The sequence below is a fragment of the Schistocerca piceifrons genome, chromosome X, assembly GCF_021461385.2.
Source record: "Schistocerca piceifrons isolate TAMUIC-IGC-003096 chromosome X, iqSchPice1.1, whole genome shotgun sequence".
Lineage (NCBI taxonomy): Eukaryota > Metazoa > Arthropoda > Insecta > Orthoptera > Acrididae > Schistocerca > Schistocerca piceifrons.
The window spans coordinates 418894154-418915436 of NC_060149.1; the positions used below are offsets into that span (position 1 = coordinate 418894154).

Sequence of the window (21283 nt, forward strand, 5' to 3'; positions counted from 1 at the left end):
CCACTAATTTACTTTGTTCTATTAGGTATTGACTCAGAGCAGAGCTGTTCACGCAACAGACATTTGGGTCTTTGTATCTTCAGTTTTATGGATAACGCATGTGTCAGCAACTCAATAATTTTACACACAAACATAATTCTCTGATTGTTATGCTTTGTTTCCAGTAACTACTCACACAAACTTGTAAGAGATAAGGATGTTACAATAATATTCAGATTTTGCTATAGTAGGAAGATATGGTAGAATGTAAATAATTTAGGAGCCACTCATCAAAAAACAGAAGCAATGGGTTGTTGACAGGGACACACAAAAAAGAAAGAAAACTTCCTAGCTTTTCAAGTAAACCCTTTCTTGGCTAGAGTACAAGTACACACACACACACACACACACACACACACACACACACACGCATTTGTGCCCCTATATAGTGGCGACTGGATGTACAATGCCAGGATTGAAGATCGGAAGGTGGATTAGGATGGTGTGGTGGTTGTGCTGGATGGGATGGGTAAAGGAGTACAGAGGAGGAGGCAGTCCGTTTGTTGGCTAGGAATGTGGGGGGAGGGGTGGCAGTTTTACAGGCTAGGCAAACATGTCAGAACCACGTGAAGTGGTGCACAATTAAGGTAATGTAGAGACATGAATTGGGAGAGAGTGATAGGGCAGAGAAAGAGACACTGCTGGGTGGAGGGTGTGGGACAATGGGTTAATGGAGATCGCGGCCAGGAGGAGTATGAGAGCAAAGGATGTGTTTCAAGGATAACTCCCATCTGTATAGTTCACATCCTTCTCTTCTGTAACCTCCTGGCCTCCATCTCCATTAACTCAATGTCCTCACTCCCTCCACCCAACAGTCTTACCTTCCTCTGTCCTTGCACCCTCTCCTAATTCACGTCTCCATGTCACCTTAATCGTGCACTACTTCCCCTGACTCTGACATGAGTCCATACCTAGCCTGTCCACCTACCATCCCTCCCTCCCACATTACTAGCCAACAAGCCAGCTGCCTCCCTCTGGGCACCTAGCTGCCCACTCCAAACACCTCTTCCAGCCTTCCACCCCTCTTCCCCTCTACCAACCCCACCTAACATGACTACCACCCTACCTTAGTCCATCTACCAAACTGCAATCCTGAAATTGTGCATCCGAGCAAGTTTTCTTTCTTTCTTGCACATCCCCCTTGATGACTCAATGCTTCTGATTTCCAGTGACTGGTCTTTATTCCTAAACTATACTCATATTTCATATGCACGCACTACACATTATGGCATTTAATTGTAAATGGTTTAAGGTCACACTTCGACGATGCTCAAACGGTGAGGTAACGCCCCCAATAGCAACAGCCAGAACAGGACACAATTCCTTATGAGCATAAAGTCTAATATGGAGAATGGTAATCTAGAAGAAAAGTCTACGGCAACATAGCTGGACTTTTTTTAAAAATTAAAGGACATCATATTCATCAGTGATGGTACAAATTATTTATTTCAAGATTGCAATTTCAGCCTTTGGGCTATTTACAAGTGATACTGCAAAAGAGTTTCCTTCAGCATACGTCAGCCTTTAAAATCCTCCAATATGTATACATGTCATCCTCAAAAATAAGCCGTTTCACAATGTTAACATCATTCACGTAAATCACTACAAACCACTGCTCTACCACACTGTTTACATGTGAATTAAAAATGTGCACAGGCAGTGTTGGCTTGTGAACGTATTTTCGTGCCAGTGGCCGTTGTCCACACATAAACAGTGTGCTATAGCACTGATTTGTGAGAGTTTGTGAAAAAGCATATTTTTGTTGACAACATGTCTACATGTTGGAGGATTTTAAAGTCTGTCGTGCTGAAGCAAATTTTTTTGCAACACCACTTAAAAATGGTCCTAAGGACAAAACTGCAATTGTGAAATAAATAATGTCCACAGTCAATGGGATTTATGAAATCCTTTTAAAAATTCTACACGAATGTGAACCCCGACCATGAGAAGCTAATCAATTGCTGGATGATTGTAGAAGTTTCTGTGGTTACAGAGAAAGTAATATAGCTGTCTTTAAGAGCCAATAAAAGAAATCAATTAGTAACTAAACAAAGAAATAAGTTATCCTACCTATATTTAACTGCTTTCAGCTGAAAAACACAATGCAAGCATGCAAGGACATAAGAACCATAAAGAGGTATCTCAAACAGCACTATCACCTCCGTACCAACCAGCAAGGATTCTGAAAACATTGGTCACACAAAAACCAACCTTTACTTTTGACTCATGACATCCTGAAAGTCTTAGATCAAGATAAACAGGTAGTTTCTGTATTTCCTGACTTCCAAACAGCATTTGTCTCAGTAACACACCTATGCCTATTAATGCAAGTACAACATATTGGAGGGGGGGGGGGGGGGTATAGAACTAAGTCTGTGACTGGATTGAGGATTTCTTAGTAGGGAGGATGCAACATATCATCGTAGATGGAGAATTGTCAATAGATGTAGAATTAACTCAAGACACGCGCCGCAGAAGGGTGCTGGGACTTAATTGTTCATGTATATAAATGACCTGGCAGACAATATTTATAGTAGCCTCAGACTTTTTGTACATTATGTAGATATCTATAATGAAGTATTATCTGAAAAAAACTGTGCAAACATTGTGAAAGCTTGAAAATATTTCAAAGTGGTGCAAAGATTGGAAACACACTTTAAATGTTCATAAATGTAAAATCATGCACTAGATAAAAATACAGAAACATAGCATCCTGTGATTACACTGTCAATGAGTCACAATTGGAACTGGTCAATTCTAACAGCTCTGCAGTATGCAACCTGATAATCTCACCATCATTCAATGATTTTTTTCATAATATGTATTGCTGTCACCTTTCACCACATTCATCAGTGATGACACTTCTTTAAAATGGGAATTAACGGTGCCTTTTTATTGATCACTTGGAACACTTCTTTGCTAATGCAACATGCAGTAAACTGTTGCTAAGCAGAAATGGAGTATATTATTTGTGATAATCTATGTTTAATTGAACATATACCACATCCAATCCAATAACCTGTCCTTTACTGAATATTTTTAGGTGATTCTCCGTTTGCTTATGTCTATCTTCGTCATTTCAATATTTGCCAGAAGATTAAAATGGAGGCACTGTAATATTCTCTCTTTTATTAACATGAGTTCAGAAGACAATATTCAATATTTCTGTCTTCATTCATTTCACTTCTGATATGCTCAGTAAGTAACAGGATATGTGACTCATCTATTAGCTGATTTTATGTAAGAGCTAAAATTCTCAGGATTCTTTGCCCATTCACGAGTTAAAATACTGCTTTCAAAATCATTGACTGCTTGTTACAATCATCTCCTTATGTTCAGTTTTTTTGACAATGCTTCAGCTTTGCTAAGCTTTGTGGTGAAGCTCTCTCTGCCTTAACAGTAAATTCATAACATGGCTACTGTACAACAGCAGGTCTTTCCTATAGCTCAAAGTTTTGCATGGCAATAATCCAGCTAATACGTGTTGTACAGTACTCTTGAATTCTTGCCATTTACTCTCCACATTGTCAGATAAACAGATGAGTGCCTGATGTTAACTTCTTAGATAAACGGCAATCTACTTTATGCTTAGTAGAAACAGTATCCTACCTTTCATAACAGCACTTTCAACTACCATCCTCTCTGATATTACATTAGTCTAACTATCACCGATTCCTTTCACTATGCTAACTAAAAGAGTAAATTCTGTTCTATTCCACCACTTTTTGTGCATGCATCTGTGACAATACTATTTCTTATTCTGATATTTTGGCTAATAACTGTACTGCTATCATGTAGGTAAGTCACTGACATACAGATAGTTAAGTTAGCTGTTTCTGTTAGTGAACTCGTATCAATCAATGAGCATTACCAGATATAAGACAGCCAATAACAAGACCATCGGTCATAGGTAGCATCTAAAAATAATATTTAACTAACACACAGTCAACAAATCCATTGTGTTTATGAATCCTAAGGCTATTTATTAAAATGGAGCACATATGCTGCAAAGTCAGGCAGCCAGACTCAGAAAAATAGTGCCTCTAAAAGCACACAAGTAAAATGAGTGGTTTCCATGATTTATTGAGCTGGAAACCCTGGTCTTGGCTGAGCAAATGTCTGCTAACTGTATGTACGAGGTGCATTCAAGTTCTAAGGCCTCCAATTTTTTTTCTAATTAACTACTCACCCGAAATCGATGAAACTGGCATTACTTCTCGACGTAATCGCCCTGCAGGCGTACACATTTTTCACAACGCTGACGCCGTGATTCCATGGCAGCGGTGAAGGCTTCTTTAGGAGTCTGTTTTGACCACTGGAAAATCGCTGAGGCAATAGCAGCACGGCTGGTGAATGTGCGGCCACGGAGAGTGTCTTTCATTGTTGGAAAAAGCCAAAAGTCACTAGGAGCCAGGTCAGGTGAGTAGGGAGCATGAGGAATCACTTCAAAGTTGTTATCACGAAGAAACTGTTGTGTAACGTTAGCTCGATGTGCGGGTGCATTGTCTTGGTGAAACAGCACATGCGCAGCCCTTCCCGGATGTTTTTGTTGCAGTGCAGGAAGGAATTTGTTCTTCAAAACATTTTCGTAGGATGCACCTGTTACCGTAGTGCCCTTTGGAACGCAATTGGTAAGGATTACGCCCTCGCTGTCCCAGAACATGGACACCATCATTTTTTCATCACTGGCGGTTAGCCGAAATTTTTTTGGTCGCGATGAATCTGTGTGCTTCCATTGAGCTGACTGGTGCTTTGTTTCTGGACTGAAAAATGGCATCCACGTCTCATCCATTGTCACAACCGACGAAAAGAAAGTCCCATTCATGCTGTCATCGCGCGTCAACATTGCTTGGCAACATGCTACACGGGCAGCCATGTGGTCGTCCGTCAGCATTCGTGGCACCCACCTGGATGACACTTTTCGCATTTTCAGGTTGTCATGCAGGATTGTGTGCACAGAACCCACAGAAATGCCAACTCTGGAGGCAATCTGTTCAACAGTCACTCGGCGATCCCCCAAAACAATTCTCTCCACTTTCTCGATCATGTTGTCAGACCGGCTTGTGCGAGCCCGAGGTTGTTTCGGTTTGTTGTCACACGATGTTCTGCCTTCATTAAACTGTCACACCCACGAACGCACTTTCGACACATCCATAACTCCATCACCACATGTCTCCTTCAACTGTCGATGAATTTCAATTTGTTTCACACCATGCAAATTCAGAAAACGAATGATTGCACGCTGTTCAAGTAAGGAAAACGTCGCCATTTTAAGTATTTAAAACAGTTCTCATTCTCACCGCTGGCAGTAAAATTCCATCTGCCATACGGTGCTGCCATCTCTGGGACGTATTGACAATGAACGCGGCCTCGTTTTAAAACAATGCACATGTTTCTATCTCTTTCCAGTCCGGAGAAAAAAAATCGGAGGCCTTAGAACTTGAATGCACCTCGTATTTCCACAGCTTATTTGATCAGAGAATCCCAATAGGATAAGGTTGTGGAAATATGATTAGCAGAGGAGGAGGAGATTGGTGCTTTATGTTCCGTCGACATTGAGGTCATTAGAGAAGGAGCACAAGCTCAGATTAGGAAAGGACGGAGAAGGTAAGAGGCCATACCCTTTCAAAGAAACCATCCCCACATTTACCTTAAGCGATTTAGGGAAATCACAGAAAACCTAAATCAGGATGGGTGGACGTGGGTTTGAATCCTCCTGAATAATTAGCAGATAGCCTGCTCAACTGACAAGGGTTTCCAGCATGAAAAGTCATGGAAACCTCACATTTCACATCTGCAATGTCAAGGAACTCTTGTTCTGCCTGGCATTCCAGCACATGCCATCCCATTTAATAACTAAGCACCATGGATGTTTATTTACATACACAAAGTTTTATATATGACTGGTGCTCTTGTTACCGACTGTCTTATCTCTGATGCACACACATTTCCTCTACAGCAAGGGTTGGCACCACATCGATAGCAATCTTCTGGTAGGTCGTGAGTGCTTATTAGGTAGATCGTGCAAGTACTGAGAGTGTAACACAAAAATTGTTAAATAAAAATGACAATTGTTTTTTGTCGTATTGAAAATGTACTCTCATTCAACACAAGTTTGTTTTTTGTTTCTTAACAAAATCACAGAAATGGTACCCACATCTATCTTGAACCTCTAAAACAATGTTAACCATAACTAGTAAAGTTTGCTGCATTAGTTCAATCAACCGCTACCTACACATCACTCCTTGCTACATTATTTCATTTATCTTTGCACATTATAGGTTCAGTACATGTTGGCAGAAGTCGGTGAACTTCATAGCATTATGATGGTAGTCAGCCAACTTCTGCAATCTAATAGCGTGTAGAATATATGTATGCAGACCACTGCAAACAGCTTGTGTTTGCTGTCAGCACTGAATATGCAGACATGCCAACACAATAACAACAGGAATGTTATATCAAAGTTAGTGTTTAGTAATCATTTTGTGGCTTAGATCTTCAAATGTGATACTGTATAAAGAAAATAATACGTAGTGCAACAACTTCACACATAATGAGTTGTGTATAAGAAAAACATAAATTTTATCGTTTTCATACTGAATGGGAACATCAATTTTTTGTATCAGAATGATATAGCACATACATTTGTTTACTGTGTCAAGCTCTTACTGCACTTGTGAAAAAGACAAACGTGAAGAGATGTTTAAAAACTGTGCACACAAGAGAGAACCCCAAGTTTCCTTTAGACTGTGAACTAGAAAAAGAAAAAAAAATTAAGAAACTTAAAAATCAATTAACTTTTCAGCACTATCTGTTTACAAAACCAGTAGATAAAAGTGTTGCCACTACTCTTGCTTCTTACTGTGTTTTGAATGTATTGTACAGATGGTGAATTCATAAAAGAAGCATTTTGAGAAGCTGCTGATGAGTGGATCCAGAATTTCAAAAACAAGTCTGAAATAATGGCTGCCATCTAATAGCTCCAACTTTTATCAAGAATGGTCACAAGAAGAGTTGAAACACCACCTAATGACGTTACCTCTAAACTGAAAACAGCCTTGGATGTAAGTTGTTATTTTTCATTGCAATTAGTTGAGTCCAATGATGCAACAGACACTGCCTAGCTGCCAGTTTTTGGAAGAATAATTTTTAATAACTTTACTGTCAGAGACGAACTTTGAAAAATAATTTGTTTGAAAGGCCACACGACAGTAGAAGATATATTTTTGTCATGGAGCAACTCATGCTATCTGATAAAATGGTTATCCACAAGTTTTTAAGCATTACCACAGATGGAGCTCCAGAATTAGAAGGTTCTAAAATGGGTTTTCTTGCTCAGTGTCGAAGAGCTGAAAGTTTTTCACAATTTTTAACATACCACTGTATTTTATACCAGCACTCTGTGTGTGGAAAGTTTTTAAATTTGAATGAAACAATGAAAACAGCTATGATGACAGTCAGAAATATTAGGTCTCACTCTCATCAAACAATACTTTTCGAAGACTTGGCAGATGAACTGGAACTGCAATATGGAGAATTACTTCTCCATACAGATGTGCGCTGGCTCAGTAAGGATAAAGTACTTCAATGCTTTCACAATATTTTACCAGCCATCAAATTGTTTTTGCAAGAACAAGAAGAGAATAATCTATTAGCTTATTGGGAGAGCATCTCTGGTTTATGAATTTTTGCTTTCTTAATGACCTAGGAGAACAACTTAATGAGATAAATCTGAAAGCTGACAAATATATTGCTGATATCTGAAGTAAATTCTTTTACCCATAAATTTTGTTTATGGGAGTGCTGCCTTAAAAACGGTGGGTTAAGACAATTTCCAACTCTGAAGACCCAAACAGAAGACAGTCAGATACCTTATGACAGTGAATAACATGCAACAATGATCTCAAATTTAAGGGATGTTTTCAATGAATTATTTTCACATTTCAAAAAGATTTCAGTGGTAATCCAGTTTGTATCACTCCCTTGGGCTAACCCTAAAGTACTGAATATATCTTCTGCCAGTGAGAATATTTATGACTTAGAGAGGAGAGCTGGTGAGCTCAAAATAACATCTTTTAAAAAAGGATTTGTATCTTAATAGGTGTTGCAGAGCTCAAAACCTGTTGGCCTCTAATGCCTCAAGAGGAATATCCTATATTATTTAATGAAACACTTAAGATAAAGGCCTTGTTTGCTTCTACCTAACTTTATGATTCATTATTTCAAAATATGAATTATACTAAAAATAAGCACAGAATGACTGACTGATGAACACCTGGACACTCATATTCATCTACTAACAAGGGAACATTCCCAAATGTCAATAAAAGATCTTTATGAAACTTGGCAAGTGCACAGAGAGGGCAAAATAATGCAACACAACAGGTATTATTTGTTTGTGCCCAATTTCACTTTCCAGGTGTAAAACACAGCCTGAAAGGTAATTTGGCATATTGGTATCTTTGAAACCAGGATATTTTTCTCATATAAAAGTTTATACATAACTAACATCCTTTAAACTGTATAACCGAATTTTGTTATCTAAATAAATAAATGCTTGAAGCATAATGTTTTCTTTCTTGAAACTTCCATGCACATAAAATGAATGAAATTTCTTCTCATAATATACGAGGGCAGTTCAATAAGTAATGCAACACATTTTTTTTCTCGGCCAATTTTGGTTGAAAAAACCGGAAATTTCTTGTGGAATATTTTCAAACATTCCCGCTTCGTCTCGTATAGTTTCATTGACTTCCGACAGGTGGCAGCGCTGTACGGAGCTGCTAAAATGGCGTCTGTAACAGATGTGCGTTGCAAACAACGGGCAGTGATCGAGTTTCTTTTGGCGGAAAACCAGGGCATCTCAGATATTCATAGGCGCTTGCAGAATGTCTACGGTGATCTGGCAGTGGACAAAAGCACGGTGAGTCGTTGGGCAAAGCGTGTGTCATCATCGCCACAAGGTCAAGCAAGACTGTCTGATCTCCCACGTGCGGGCCGGCCGTGCACAGCTGTGACTCCTGCAATGCTGGAGCGTGCGAACACACTCGTTCGAGATGATCGACGGATCACCATCAAACAACTCAGTGCTCAACTTGACATCTCTGTTGGTAGTGCTGTCACAATTGTTCACCAGTTGGGATATTCAAAGGTTTGTTCCCGCTAGGTCCCTCGTTGTCTAACCGAACACCATAAAGAGCAAAGGAGAACCATCTGTGCGGAATTGCTTGCTCGTCATGTGGCTGAGGGTGACAATTTCTTGTCAAAGATTGTTACAGGCGATGAAACATGGGTTCATCACTTTGAACCTGAAACAAAACGGCAATCAATGGAGTGGTGCCACACCCACTCCCCTACCAAGAAGAAGTTTAAAGCCATACCCTCAGCCGGTAAAGTCATGGTTACAGTCTTCTGGGACGCTGAAGGGATTATTCTGTTCGATGTCCTTCCCCATGGTCAAACGATCAACTCTGAAGTGTATTGTGCTACTCTTCAGAAATTGAAGAAACGACTTCAGCGTGTTCGTAGGCACAAAAATCTGAACGAACTTCTCCTTCTTCATGACAACGCAAGACCTCACACAAGTCTTCGCACCCGAGAGGAGCTCAAAAAACTTCAGTGGACTGTTCTTCCTCATGCACCCTACAGCCCCGATCTCGCACCGTCGGATTTCCATATGTTTGGCCCAATGAAGGACGCAATCCGTGGGAGGCACTACGCGGATGATGAAGAAGTTATTGATGCAGTACGACGTTGGCTCCGACATCGACCAGTGGAATGGTACCGTGCAGGCATACAGGCCCTCATTTCAAGGTGGCGTAAGGCCGTAGCATTGAATGGAGATTACGCTGAAAAATAGTGTTGTTTAGCTAAAAGATTGGGGAATAACCTGGTGTATTTCAATGCTGAATAAAACAACCCCTGTTTCAGAAAAAAAATGTGTTGCATTACTTATTGAACTGCCCTCGTACACAACACAGAACACAGTATAAAACAAAATTCAGCAGGAATTCAAACTGTTGTGGGTGATTCTCTAAATATCTTAATTTGTATCAGGCACATTTCAGTACACTGGTAAGCCATGGCGAAAAGAATTGATTATACACCAGCGACTGCAACTTAATTATATTGTTTTTGAAGTGGAGATTCACATACAAAATCATTAAATAGAACTACACCTGAAAATTTTCTCACAAAGTTCTTTCAACATCGAAAGCCGTGTACATCTCATGACTGTGCCTGTGCTGTCAAGCCCTTTGGGATTGCCAGATGAACAAGTCCCTTGTCCTCAGATATGATGCTCTATACAGTTCTTTCTGACTGGCAGCTCTAAGAATCTAACAATACTACAGATTTTTCTCCCTCAATGGGAGAGAGAACATCTCTCAAATATCCTTTGATCTAATCAGACATTTGTTAACCAGATTTTGATGCTTCCACAAGGATATCTGGGGCTTCAAAAACACATCTGCCAATTCTCTATCCAAATTCACCATTTTTCATTTAAAACTATGAAACAGCTGGTAGTCAGTGTAAAAGAACCATTTTGACCATCATATCCTGAAAACAAGAAACTTGTTCATCTAGTGATCCCAAAGAACTCAACAGCAAAAAAATGGCTCTGAGCACTATGGGACTTAACATCTATGGTCATCAGTCCAACTCAACAGCACAGGTACAGAGGTGGTAAGTATAGGAACCTTATGAGAAGATTTTCAGATCTAGTTCTGTTGAATGATTTTGATCTGAATCTCCACTCGAGAAACAATATAATTAAGCTGCAGTCACTGGCACGATTCTTTTTGCCATTGATTACCAATGTACTGAAATGTGCCCAATACAAATAAGGATATTTAGAGGATCACCCAGAAGAATTTGAAATCCTGCTGAAGAATGTTTTATATTGAAACTTCCTGGCAGATTAAAACTGTGTGCCAGACCGAAACTCGAACTTGGGACCTTTGCCTCTCGCAGGCAAGTGCTTTACCGACTGAACTACCCAAGCATGACTCACGACCCGTCCTCACAGCTTCAATTTTATACTGTGTTCTCTGTCATGTGTATTATGTGAAGAAATTTCATTCTTTTTATGTGCATGGTGTAAGAAAACATTATGTTTCAAGCTTTTATTTATAGATTATCATTATTGTAATGATTTGTTTCATAATAATGAGTTACTTGTTATTTTCAATTAACAAAATACAGGTATGTGAAATAGTACTGTATTCCTCACATTTTCCAAAAATGGTATTTCAGTAACCAGCTTTATTACATATGGATGTATATAGCTTGAAAGCTTCTTTCAAAAATTTTCGTTTTTCATAATTAATTTGTGGTGGTGGGGTATTTTGCAAAATTTCAAATTATTACAAAATTCAATTACACAGTTTTTAAGAATGTTAATTACTTATCAACTTTTATGTGAGAAACATTTTTTATATATCATTGTTTTGAAGATATTCCCTCCAAAGCTAGTATGCCAAATTACCTTTTGAGAATGTTCCCTTGAAAGTGTAACAAGTTATACAGCAAATATCAAGAAAATTGTTAACAGAACATCCACTCAAGTTTCACATTAAATATATGATAGTTCTTGGGTTATGAATATAAGAATATATTGACAACATATTATTAAATAAAGTTCTTATGTTTTGAACAAATAGTGAAGATGTAAACATTTTTTTTGTTAAATGGTTGTTCTTCAGCATCCATAAATTAAAAATGTAGCAGTTTTTAAAAGAAGTAGATAACTCTGTTTGACATTTGGTTTGGAACTGCAGATCACTACAGCTTCATGGCTGCCTAACCCTGTTCAACAGTATTGTGTAAGGTGGTTTTAATTCTGTCACCAACTCACCTAGATTATGGCTGAATGATTATCAGCCAAAATATTGGAAGAAAAAATAGTACTACTTGGGACACCTGACTGAAAGATGAGGGAATATTTTATCCACATGGAAAACTTCAAGAAACAAATTTTGATACGTTTGTCACCAGGATGTCTAAGGCATTAATATAACAAGACATTTCGCTAACTGATAACTGCTCAATGTAAACTTTGGAGAAGTTGCTTAGCACAATATCACACAAATTCCTATCCCTACCATAAGTTCTAATTGTAAGGATAATTAAGACAGTTGTTTCTGTTAGTAAACTCATATCCAAATGACTGCATTGAGTGACACACAATTTTTACGAAGTTCTGAAACATTCACGTCAACTTATTATTACAAATTAATCGCACATTAAGTAACTAATCTAAGCATTATTTATCCCACATAGTACAAGTATCTAAAGCACTGTAATTAAATAAATAAATGTCATACCTATAAAGAACCAGACATATGACTTCCCATAAATATTCTGCTTATACATCTCACAAAGCACCCTCCGAGCTGCGACAACATAGAAAAGACCAACTATGATTCTTGCATCTTGCCTTCGTAAATTCCGTACAGCATCTGCTGGGTCACTTAAGAAACTTTGCCTAGTCACAATTTCAATATTACTCTCTTTGCAACGTGCTTCCAAGTCTTCCACAGTCTGGGAAAAAGTGCATAAATTATTACAGAATACAAAAGTATAGTAAAATTGCAAATGCACAAAATGTTAATTTAGAAATAAATCAGAAAGTGAGCATTTAACATATTATTTAACATCACTACTTATTGCTGCAATCTCGATATTGTTGCTTCCTTTGCCTTTACCATGTATCTCTTGAGCTAGAGCTAAGTTTCTAGATAAGAAGGTCATTATTCAGTGCGGAGTGCTGCTCAAGTGGTTGGGAAAATGACACATACATACCAGCATACAATAATAAGAAGATACAAAACTGTCCAAGTGGAGCCTTGCTCAGATATGAACATCTGATATACAACAACTTCAACTGCGAGGAAATTCAACAATGCTTGTATACATGGAGTAACTCTGGCACTCTTACAGATTCCTAAAGTTCTTGGAAACGAATGGGGTATAAAAGAAAAGCCATCTGTAGTCCATGATATGAAGAAGTTGTTAGCTGCTTTCTAAAGCATCATTAGTCAAAAGAGCAGAAGTGCTGATGATGGTACGCCTGTCACGGGATTACAAGGTACAGAGGACAGTTTTCTTATGTACTCAGTACTCCGCAACATTCACATGTTGGAAGATCATCATTTTGAGTTACCTATCGACCAACGCCGTCACATATAAAAATTATTTTATTGCTGAACTGGTCTCGTACTTATGTCCATCATCAGTGGCCCAGTTAATGAATGACAAACATACTCTACAAATCATTATAAATAGGCATAATTCACTGTGTGTCAAGAAATACAGAAGACAATAATATGAATAATATTACTTTATCATATATTGTCATGTTGATAAATCATTACATCTCACTTTGTGTTTACACTCAACATGATATGCAGCATACAACATGCTGATGACAACAACAAATTCCCATCATTAGCCTGTGGCGCACACACAGAGAGATGTATGTATTTATCAACATGACACCAATTTGTAATTATTTCATGTTACTGTATTCTGCAGTTATTGGAATTGACAATACAGTGTGCTGATTTTTATTTCTAGTGTATGTTCGGTCTTCCATAAAAAGGGCCACTGATGAAGAATGTAAGTCCAATATCAGCTGGCAATAAAATAAATTTTACATATTGTCACTATTGTTTTTGAGACCTCTCTTCACCTGTCACACTTTTACAAGTAATATGGGACACACTGTAGAAACGGTTCTCAGGCGAGGCGTTGGATGTCATCACGAAAATCCCTCAACATTTCAATGGCACAACTGATTGACATCTTCAGCTGTCCTGGACGTATTGCTGAACTATGTCTGACACCTCCTATTTATGCTGGTCTAAGTGGGAAATACGCAGGCTCGAAGGCATCACATTCAGTGGCCAATAGCGAAGATTTCATGATTCATGGCAGGAAGGATACTATGCCACCTGTTGGACAATGAACCAAGGTTGTCAACCCATGCACAAAGGCTATTGTTCCTACCATGAGCAGCTGTCAACAACCCCAGCACTCCATCACAAGCCACATGCCAAAATACTTTCCTCTGAGGCAAGTGACCATCCTTGCCATTGTCATCTGAATATCTAAGTCTCCGCTGAAATATAATCCTTTGGATACCAATAGTTTCCCTTTTCGATCACTTTGACTTTAATATTAGCAGCACTGAATCCCATGATGTGTTAGGCTGGAAACCCTTCATCTCTGTTCACAAGATTTGTCGAGATGCAAATTTCCATGGCTTCTTTAATTACGCTGTCCCAGAACGAAGACCTTGTTGAGAGAATTTTGTTACTTTTGTAGTTCATACTGTGCTCCATACTGGAAAAATGCTCTGCCACATCAGATTTCTCTGATGTTCAAAGTGTGTGTTGTCAACATTCGATGCATCTGTCTTCTAATGTGTGACAAGTTTTCGTCCAGTGCACAACTTCCTGTGGCTACAAGGCATCTTATAAACATTGGGCTTTCTCAAACCAATAATGTCCTTCACTGAGCCTAGAAGAGCTCCATGTTTCATCAGCAGATGGATGATGCATTTAGCTGTAAGCTTTTTCAGTATCTTCCTATTTCCGAAGAGAGACAGCTGACGTGTGGCACAACGACCATTCCTCTTTGTTATTCACTTTCTTCTAGCTCCCCACACTGTCTGACATGCACCAGGTAAGCCATGGCGAATCTCCCATTGCAGGGAGGAAAGAAGAAGGGAACATCCCAATGAACCCCTGTTCAGAATATCGATTTTGCAGGAATATGGTATGGAGGTGGCGTAGTGCATCTGATAAGTTGTATGAACCTGGAATGGTACATTCTCTTTGGACCAATGTCCTAAGCATGTAACTTCATTGCCAGTGTGGTAACAGCTGGTGATCTGTAAGTATAAGTCAGTGCGGGTTTGTTAATGGTACACAGTGTGACCAAAGGTGCCATAGTTTTTACTCTGCACCAATATGTCCAGGAATGATTATTACCTGTTCTTCTCCATCTTCATTGTAAACCTGATGTTAGGAGGAACATAAATGAGATGTTGCAGTAACGTGTCCAGTAATGCAATGTCATTGGGACAGTTAACAAAGCTGTCATCTACATATGGTTCACAGTAAATGATGACAGCCAAAACAGTTGCAGGATAAAGATTTATTAAAATTCTTGACCAAAGTTTCGGTATATATAAATATACCTTCATCAAAAGGAAATCTACATATGGCCAAAAGCATGTACATTTTAACTCATGATTACAGAAGCAATGGAATTTCACAGCTCAACAGATCCTATAGACAGAGATACAGGTTCCCAACTCAGCATAGCATGGGGTCTGGCACTGGCAATATTGAAGTCACAGGAATCACAAAGGTCATACAAGGGATGAGACTTTGGTGGCAGCTTAAACATTTGGATGACAATGACGAGTACGGTCACACACCAGCAACAACATGTATTTCTGCATGTGCCTTCCAGCAGAGGGAACTGAGGTGGCTGATGCCATATGTCAAAGTCCTTGGTTCATCATCTGACTGGTGGCCTACCTGTCCTTCCCACTACTGATCTTCACTGTTATCTACCACATGCGCATTTCTCACTTAGACTGGCATAAATAGGTAGCTTTAGTCATAGCTCAGCAGTGTGTTCATTGCACCTGAAGATATCCATCTGTCGCATCTATGAAATAGTGTGGGCTTTTCACAAAGATATCAGACATCTCGCCCAAGAATCATACCTACAACTAGTGTCTGAAAAGCATTAATCACAACAATGTGTGATATATTCATCTCTTGTGACTGTAATAAAAGACCTGTATTAAAGTTGCAACCATTTGTAAAATGAATTTTAATATACAGCAGCCTTGGTTCGTGTGAGATTCAAAATGATGTTCATGCACGCAAAAGGATTTTGTACTTTAGCTACTATTGAGAGGCTGCACAGTTCAATGTGTGCTGTATAAGTAATCATTATGAACCAATGTGAAGACAAAATCACTCTTGCGTAAAATTTGATGAATGAGAAAATTAATGAATTGAGTAATTACGTGCTGCTAATTTAATCTATGCAGCACTTGAAGGTAACAAATGTATAGAGAAGAGTTACAAACAACAGAACTGGAGACTTCAAGCACGCAATCAAACACACAATCAAATAACCAGAGTGAAAGATTGCTTGCATAAAAATTGACAAACTATAGTTGCCACGTGCCTCTTCGGTGATGCCATTTAGCATAAAACTGGAGCTGTTATGTTTTCATCTTTTACTGAATAAAATAGTTTTCACTGACAGGTTGGTCTACCTGGTGGTAAAAAAAGAGAGATACTATATCAAAAGTAATGAAAGTCTTGAATGAGTTGTTCATAGTGGACATTTACAGTATTTCACAGTGAATGTAAAAAATGGGAATAAGGAGAGTACATGGATAAACTCTACCATCAGACAGACATTGAAGTCATAAGAGATACAGTATTAGCTCAGTTTGTCCAGGAAGTGAATCAGCATCATCTTGCTGAAGGAATCATCACAGCATTTTAGTGTGATAACTTTAAAAAGTCACATAAATAATAAGTCACAATGACTTTACAGATATTTGAGGCCCGCCTTTCCTGGATCAAAGTAAACTACCATCATCAGCCTGTTCAGTAATAAGTGTGCAAACAATGTGAGGCTAAGTTATTCAAAGTTAGAATAGACTTCTTTTAATGTGTAAGAGAGAGAACAATTCTCCAATTTTGTAAATTCAGTAACTTACTAAGTAATTTCTCTGTGGATTAGACAAGCAAAACTGTGAGCTTTAATGAGAAAAAGACAGAATACGAAAATCATTTTACTCCACTGACATAATTCACAAATATCAGAATGATAAATACAAATCCTGTATGTAAACTTACTGAGATAAATACTTCTTCTGCTTGCTGCAGTATGGCAACACGAGACCAGCCAAATTTTTCCATGAGTTTTATTCTTGTTGGATTATGCACTGTAGCTGATGGATGAGTACGAAACAGTGTTGGAAAGCGATTCCGATCGGATAGGGCTGGTGAGCTGGCACCATAACAAAGCTGAAAAACAAAACAAAGTTTACATAACACTCATAAATATCTATTTATAACTCTTTATGACAGCTACTACCCCAGTGTATAGTTTTCAAATTAGAATCATTACGTTTAGTGTGTCACAAGGCACCTAATGTATTGACAGGTGACCACTAAATATACATAAAACAGCAAGAATTAAACTTCTTTTCATCAGAATGAAGAATTTTTTTTAGGTAAACAAAGACTTATTTTATGGTATTCACCCGTGTTAGGTCAATACACTTTTTCCAATGTTTTTCCCGCAAGTAAATTTTATCCCTGAAGTGCAATTCTGGAAGGCCCGAAAATGCCCATGTATAGATTCCATAATCTCTTCAATGTAATCAAAACATTTTTATGATAATATTATGAAAACGACAGTTGCTACTCACCATATAGTGGAGTTGCCGAGCCACAGATAGGCACATGAAAAAGTCTGTCAAACACAAGTAAGTTCTCGGTGAAAAAAGCCTTCATAGGAATTCACCCCCCTCACACACACACACACACACACACACACACACACTCTCTCTCTCTCTCTCTCTCTCTCTCTCTCTCTCTCTCTCTCCCTCTCTCTACAGCACACTTTCTTGTTCTTGTTTCACAATCTTTTTGATGTGCATATCCGCAACTCAGAATCTCCATTATATGGTCGGTAACAACTGTCTTTTTCATGATATTGTCATTATTCCATCCTGGAGTTTCCAATGTTCACATTTTTATGCCACACATTTCTTTAGATGTAAGAATAAGTCAAAGTTGGATGGAAGTAAATATCTGTATGAGCTCTAATTTCCCTTATCTTTGAATGGTGGTAATTGGGCAATTTGAAAGTTGGCAGTAATAATATATGCTCTACATCCCCAGCGAAGATGAGAGTTTGGAATATAGTGAGCGACCCCGTCTGATTAGCGTGTCATCTATCTGCAAGTGTGACCCACTTCAAACTTTCTATGAGATTTGTAACGCTCTCACGATGGCTAAATGTACCAATCATGAATCTTGTCACTCTTCTTTGGACCTTCTCAATCTCTTGAATCAGACCCACCTGGTAAGGGTCTCGTACAGACGAACAATACTCCTAAGACTGGATGAACTAAAGTATTGTAAGGAATTTCCTTCATTGAAAGACTGCATCGCTTCTGGATTCTACCAATAAACTGCAATCTAGAGTTCGCCTCACCTGTTACCATCTAGAGGGTAAGGTAAATGTTCATAAGAATAGTACTTAAAATCCATACATTTTCCCGCACACATTTGTGGCCATGTAAGAAGATCATCTTTTGCAGTCTAGAACTGCATCCATGTGACTATACAAGTCTTTCTCAATTACTGTTTTACTATTTGCAAGGTAGCGAATAAGATGACTACCTTCCGCTTCTCAGAAAATGGATGTCATAATCTATCCAGCAGTGAAATTTCTGCTGCAGGGTCACTGCTTTGATAGTTGTGTCATTTTGTTCAGAAGTGAGGGCTCACTGTTCATTCATAGTAACAACTAAGTGCACAAAAATCAATTTGATTCTTTTTAAAATGACTAAAACATTGCAGAGCAAATATTATCCATATTTGTTTTTGGTCAGTGCTCAACCAATGAATACAGTGATCACCTTATACACAATGTTTATCGTTATTTCACCATATAAAATGTACCATGCACTCCCTTCTGGGTGTGCCTGTAGTGTTTGCTATTTCATACATCTTTAATCTATGATTATCCAGTATCATATCTCAATGTTTTCTTGGGTGACTGCTGTTCTGGAATGCCACTCATAAAGAATAGCTTCAAGAGAATTAGTTATAGTTTGAATCTGCTTCCTTATACTGAACTGTCAAAACTGAAGTTTATATTTGTATTTTTTCCCCCACATCAAAATTGTATTGTGCAACATGTACCAAAAAACTACTTTTAATATCATGGCAATCTTTGTGTCACCCAGATAAATTCTGTTGTTTCCTTCACAAAATCTACCACATCATGATAGTAGTAGTCTATAAAACTAGATATAATGCTATACCAAAAGGAAAAATTCACAACAGTTAGGTTGTGAGTGATCTGCCTTTCCTTTCTAGCAATCACCAACATATCCCTTTCCTCCTTGAGGAATGACCTAATAGTCTGACAGCTAGAAGAGTTTCTTGTACTGTGTGTGGTGCCGTGCAGTACTTAGAACTCTTGAAGGTAAGTACTTGCCAGAGACTCTGCCACAATTTTATACATGTTGCCGGCAATTCTGTCACAATTTTACGAGGAGTGTTCAAAAGGGATGCATCACATTCTCTTCTCAAAGGAGGAGGTTTTTATTCAGGATTCCAATACACCGTATTATTCCTCATTCTTTTGTCAACATGTTCCAGGTTTCCTGTAGTGTGTTCTAATGCAGTATAGATAATAGGTACATTAAAGTGCGCGACTGAAATGGCACAATTGGAAACCTACTCCAAGATTAAGAATGTGGGACAATATGATTCTTGTGGACAAAGCTTCTAAATTGCACAGAGATTTACTGTAAAATTATGGCAGTATATGGACCAAATGCAATTTTGCATCCAGCCATAATGAGATGGTACCAACAATTTGACCTAGGCTGCACAGAATTTGGGACGCTGACAGGTAATGAATGTCATTGACATTGACATTGACCACATATGACAACTTCAGGAAATTGAGGAACTGATTCACAGTGATCAGAGATTTGCCAACAATGAGGACATTTACACAGAGGTTCTCAAATGGTTCCATGACCAAAGAGCAGATTTCTACACTCATGTTAAGAAACAACAGAACACCCTGAACAACTACAGACAGAATGTTCATATTCATATTCACAATACATGTACATTAGTATGTTCTGCAGAACTGATTAGCATTTGAACCATGTTGGCCCATGGGTTCAAGATAAACACAAATATTGTGTCACACCACTACCTATTGGTAAAATGTGTCTGTGGCTCTCGTTGTCACTATAAACTGAAGGTAATGGATCAGGCGCATCATTGGCAGGAGAGAATGTGATGTGTCCATCTGGGAAATTGCTGTTCGTGTCAGACAAAGGAATGGTTGACAGGAGGCAGTAGAACATGAGATGGGTTAGATCACACCACCCAGACCACCACCTTGTCCCTCAACCCAAAAGATCGACACCTCATCCGAATAGCATTGCAGGACAGATCTGCATCCTCCTCGGCTCTGGTGCAGTGGTGGAACAGTGTAGCACAGCTAGAAGAGTTTCTCGTACTGTGTGCGGTGCCGTGCGTGCAGTACTTAGAACTCTTGAAGGTAAGTACTTGCCAGAGACACTCTATCAAGGGTGATAGTTCACCACCATTTATTACGGCATGGGTTACATGTGTGTCGTCCACTTCTCCGCTTACCTTTGATGAAAGAACAGAAACATGCTTTATGGCAACAGTGTATGGAATGACATCACTGGGGACAGGAATAGCATCAGATAGTGTTTTCAGATGAATAGAGGTTTTGTTTGTTTCAAAATTATGGCTACATTTTGGTTCACCGCAGATGGTGGGAGTGGCATCACATTGACTGCATTTGCACAAGACATACATCCCAACTCAAGGCTTTATGGTGTGGTATGCTATTGGGTACAACCACAAATCACAGATGGTGTGTGTCCAGGACACTGTGACCAGTGTGACCTATGTGAATGAGAACCTGAACCTGTAGCCATACTCTTTCTGCACAACACCCCAGACGCCATTTTTCGGCAAGATAATGCACGACAACATGTTGCACAGATATGGCCTTCTTGGTGTCACAGGATGTCAGCCTTTTGCCCTGGCCCACCGGATTTGTTGCCAATCAAAAATGTGTGGACTATGGTGAAACAACGGGTGCAGCGATGTGACCCAATGCCGAGCACCAGAGGTGAACTTTGGAACCAGGTGAATGCAGCATGGATGGCTATACTACAGGACACCATTCATGCATCAATGCCATCACACATGGAACATGTTATCTGGGTCCATGGCGGATCCTGTTCCTACTAGGCAACAGAACACATGCTGAACCAAAGGTGACTGAAATGCTAATCATTTCTACAGAACATACTAATGTACATGTCTTGTGAATATGAACGTCCTATTTCTAGTCATTAAAAGTGTTGTTTTTTCTTAACACTTCTGTATTTTTAAGGAACTCA

General features: G+C 38.8%; 1 protein-coding gene across 1 annotated transcript in view; it reads right to left on the minus strand.

Moving 5' to 3' along the window:
• LOC124721311 (gamma-aminobutyric acid type B receptor subunit 1) overlaps positions 1–21283 on the minus strand; it is a 118127-nt gene that overhangs the window by 74550 nt on the left and 22294 nt on the right. The window contains exons 5-6 of the mRNA XM_047246224.1: positions 16938–17108; positions 12366–12582 (exon numbers count right to left, since the gene is read on the minus strand). Of these exons, the coding sequence (XP_047102180.1) occupies positions 12366–12582; positions 16938–17108 (388 nt within the window). The remainder of the gene's footprint in view (positions 1–12365; positions 12583–16937; positions 17109–21283) is intronic.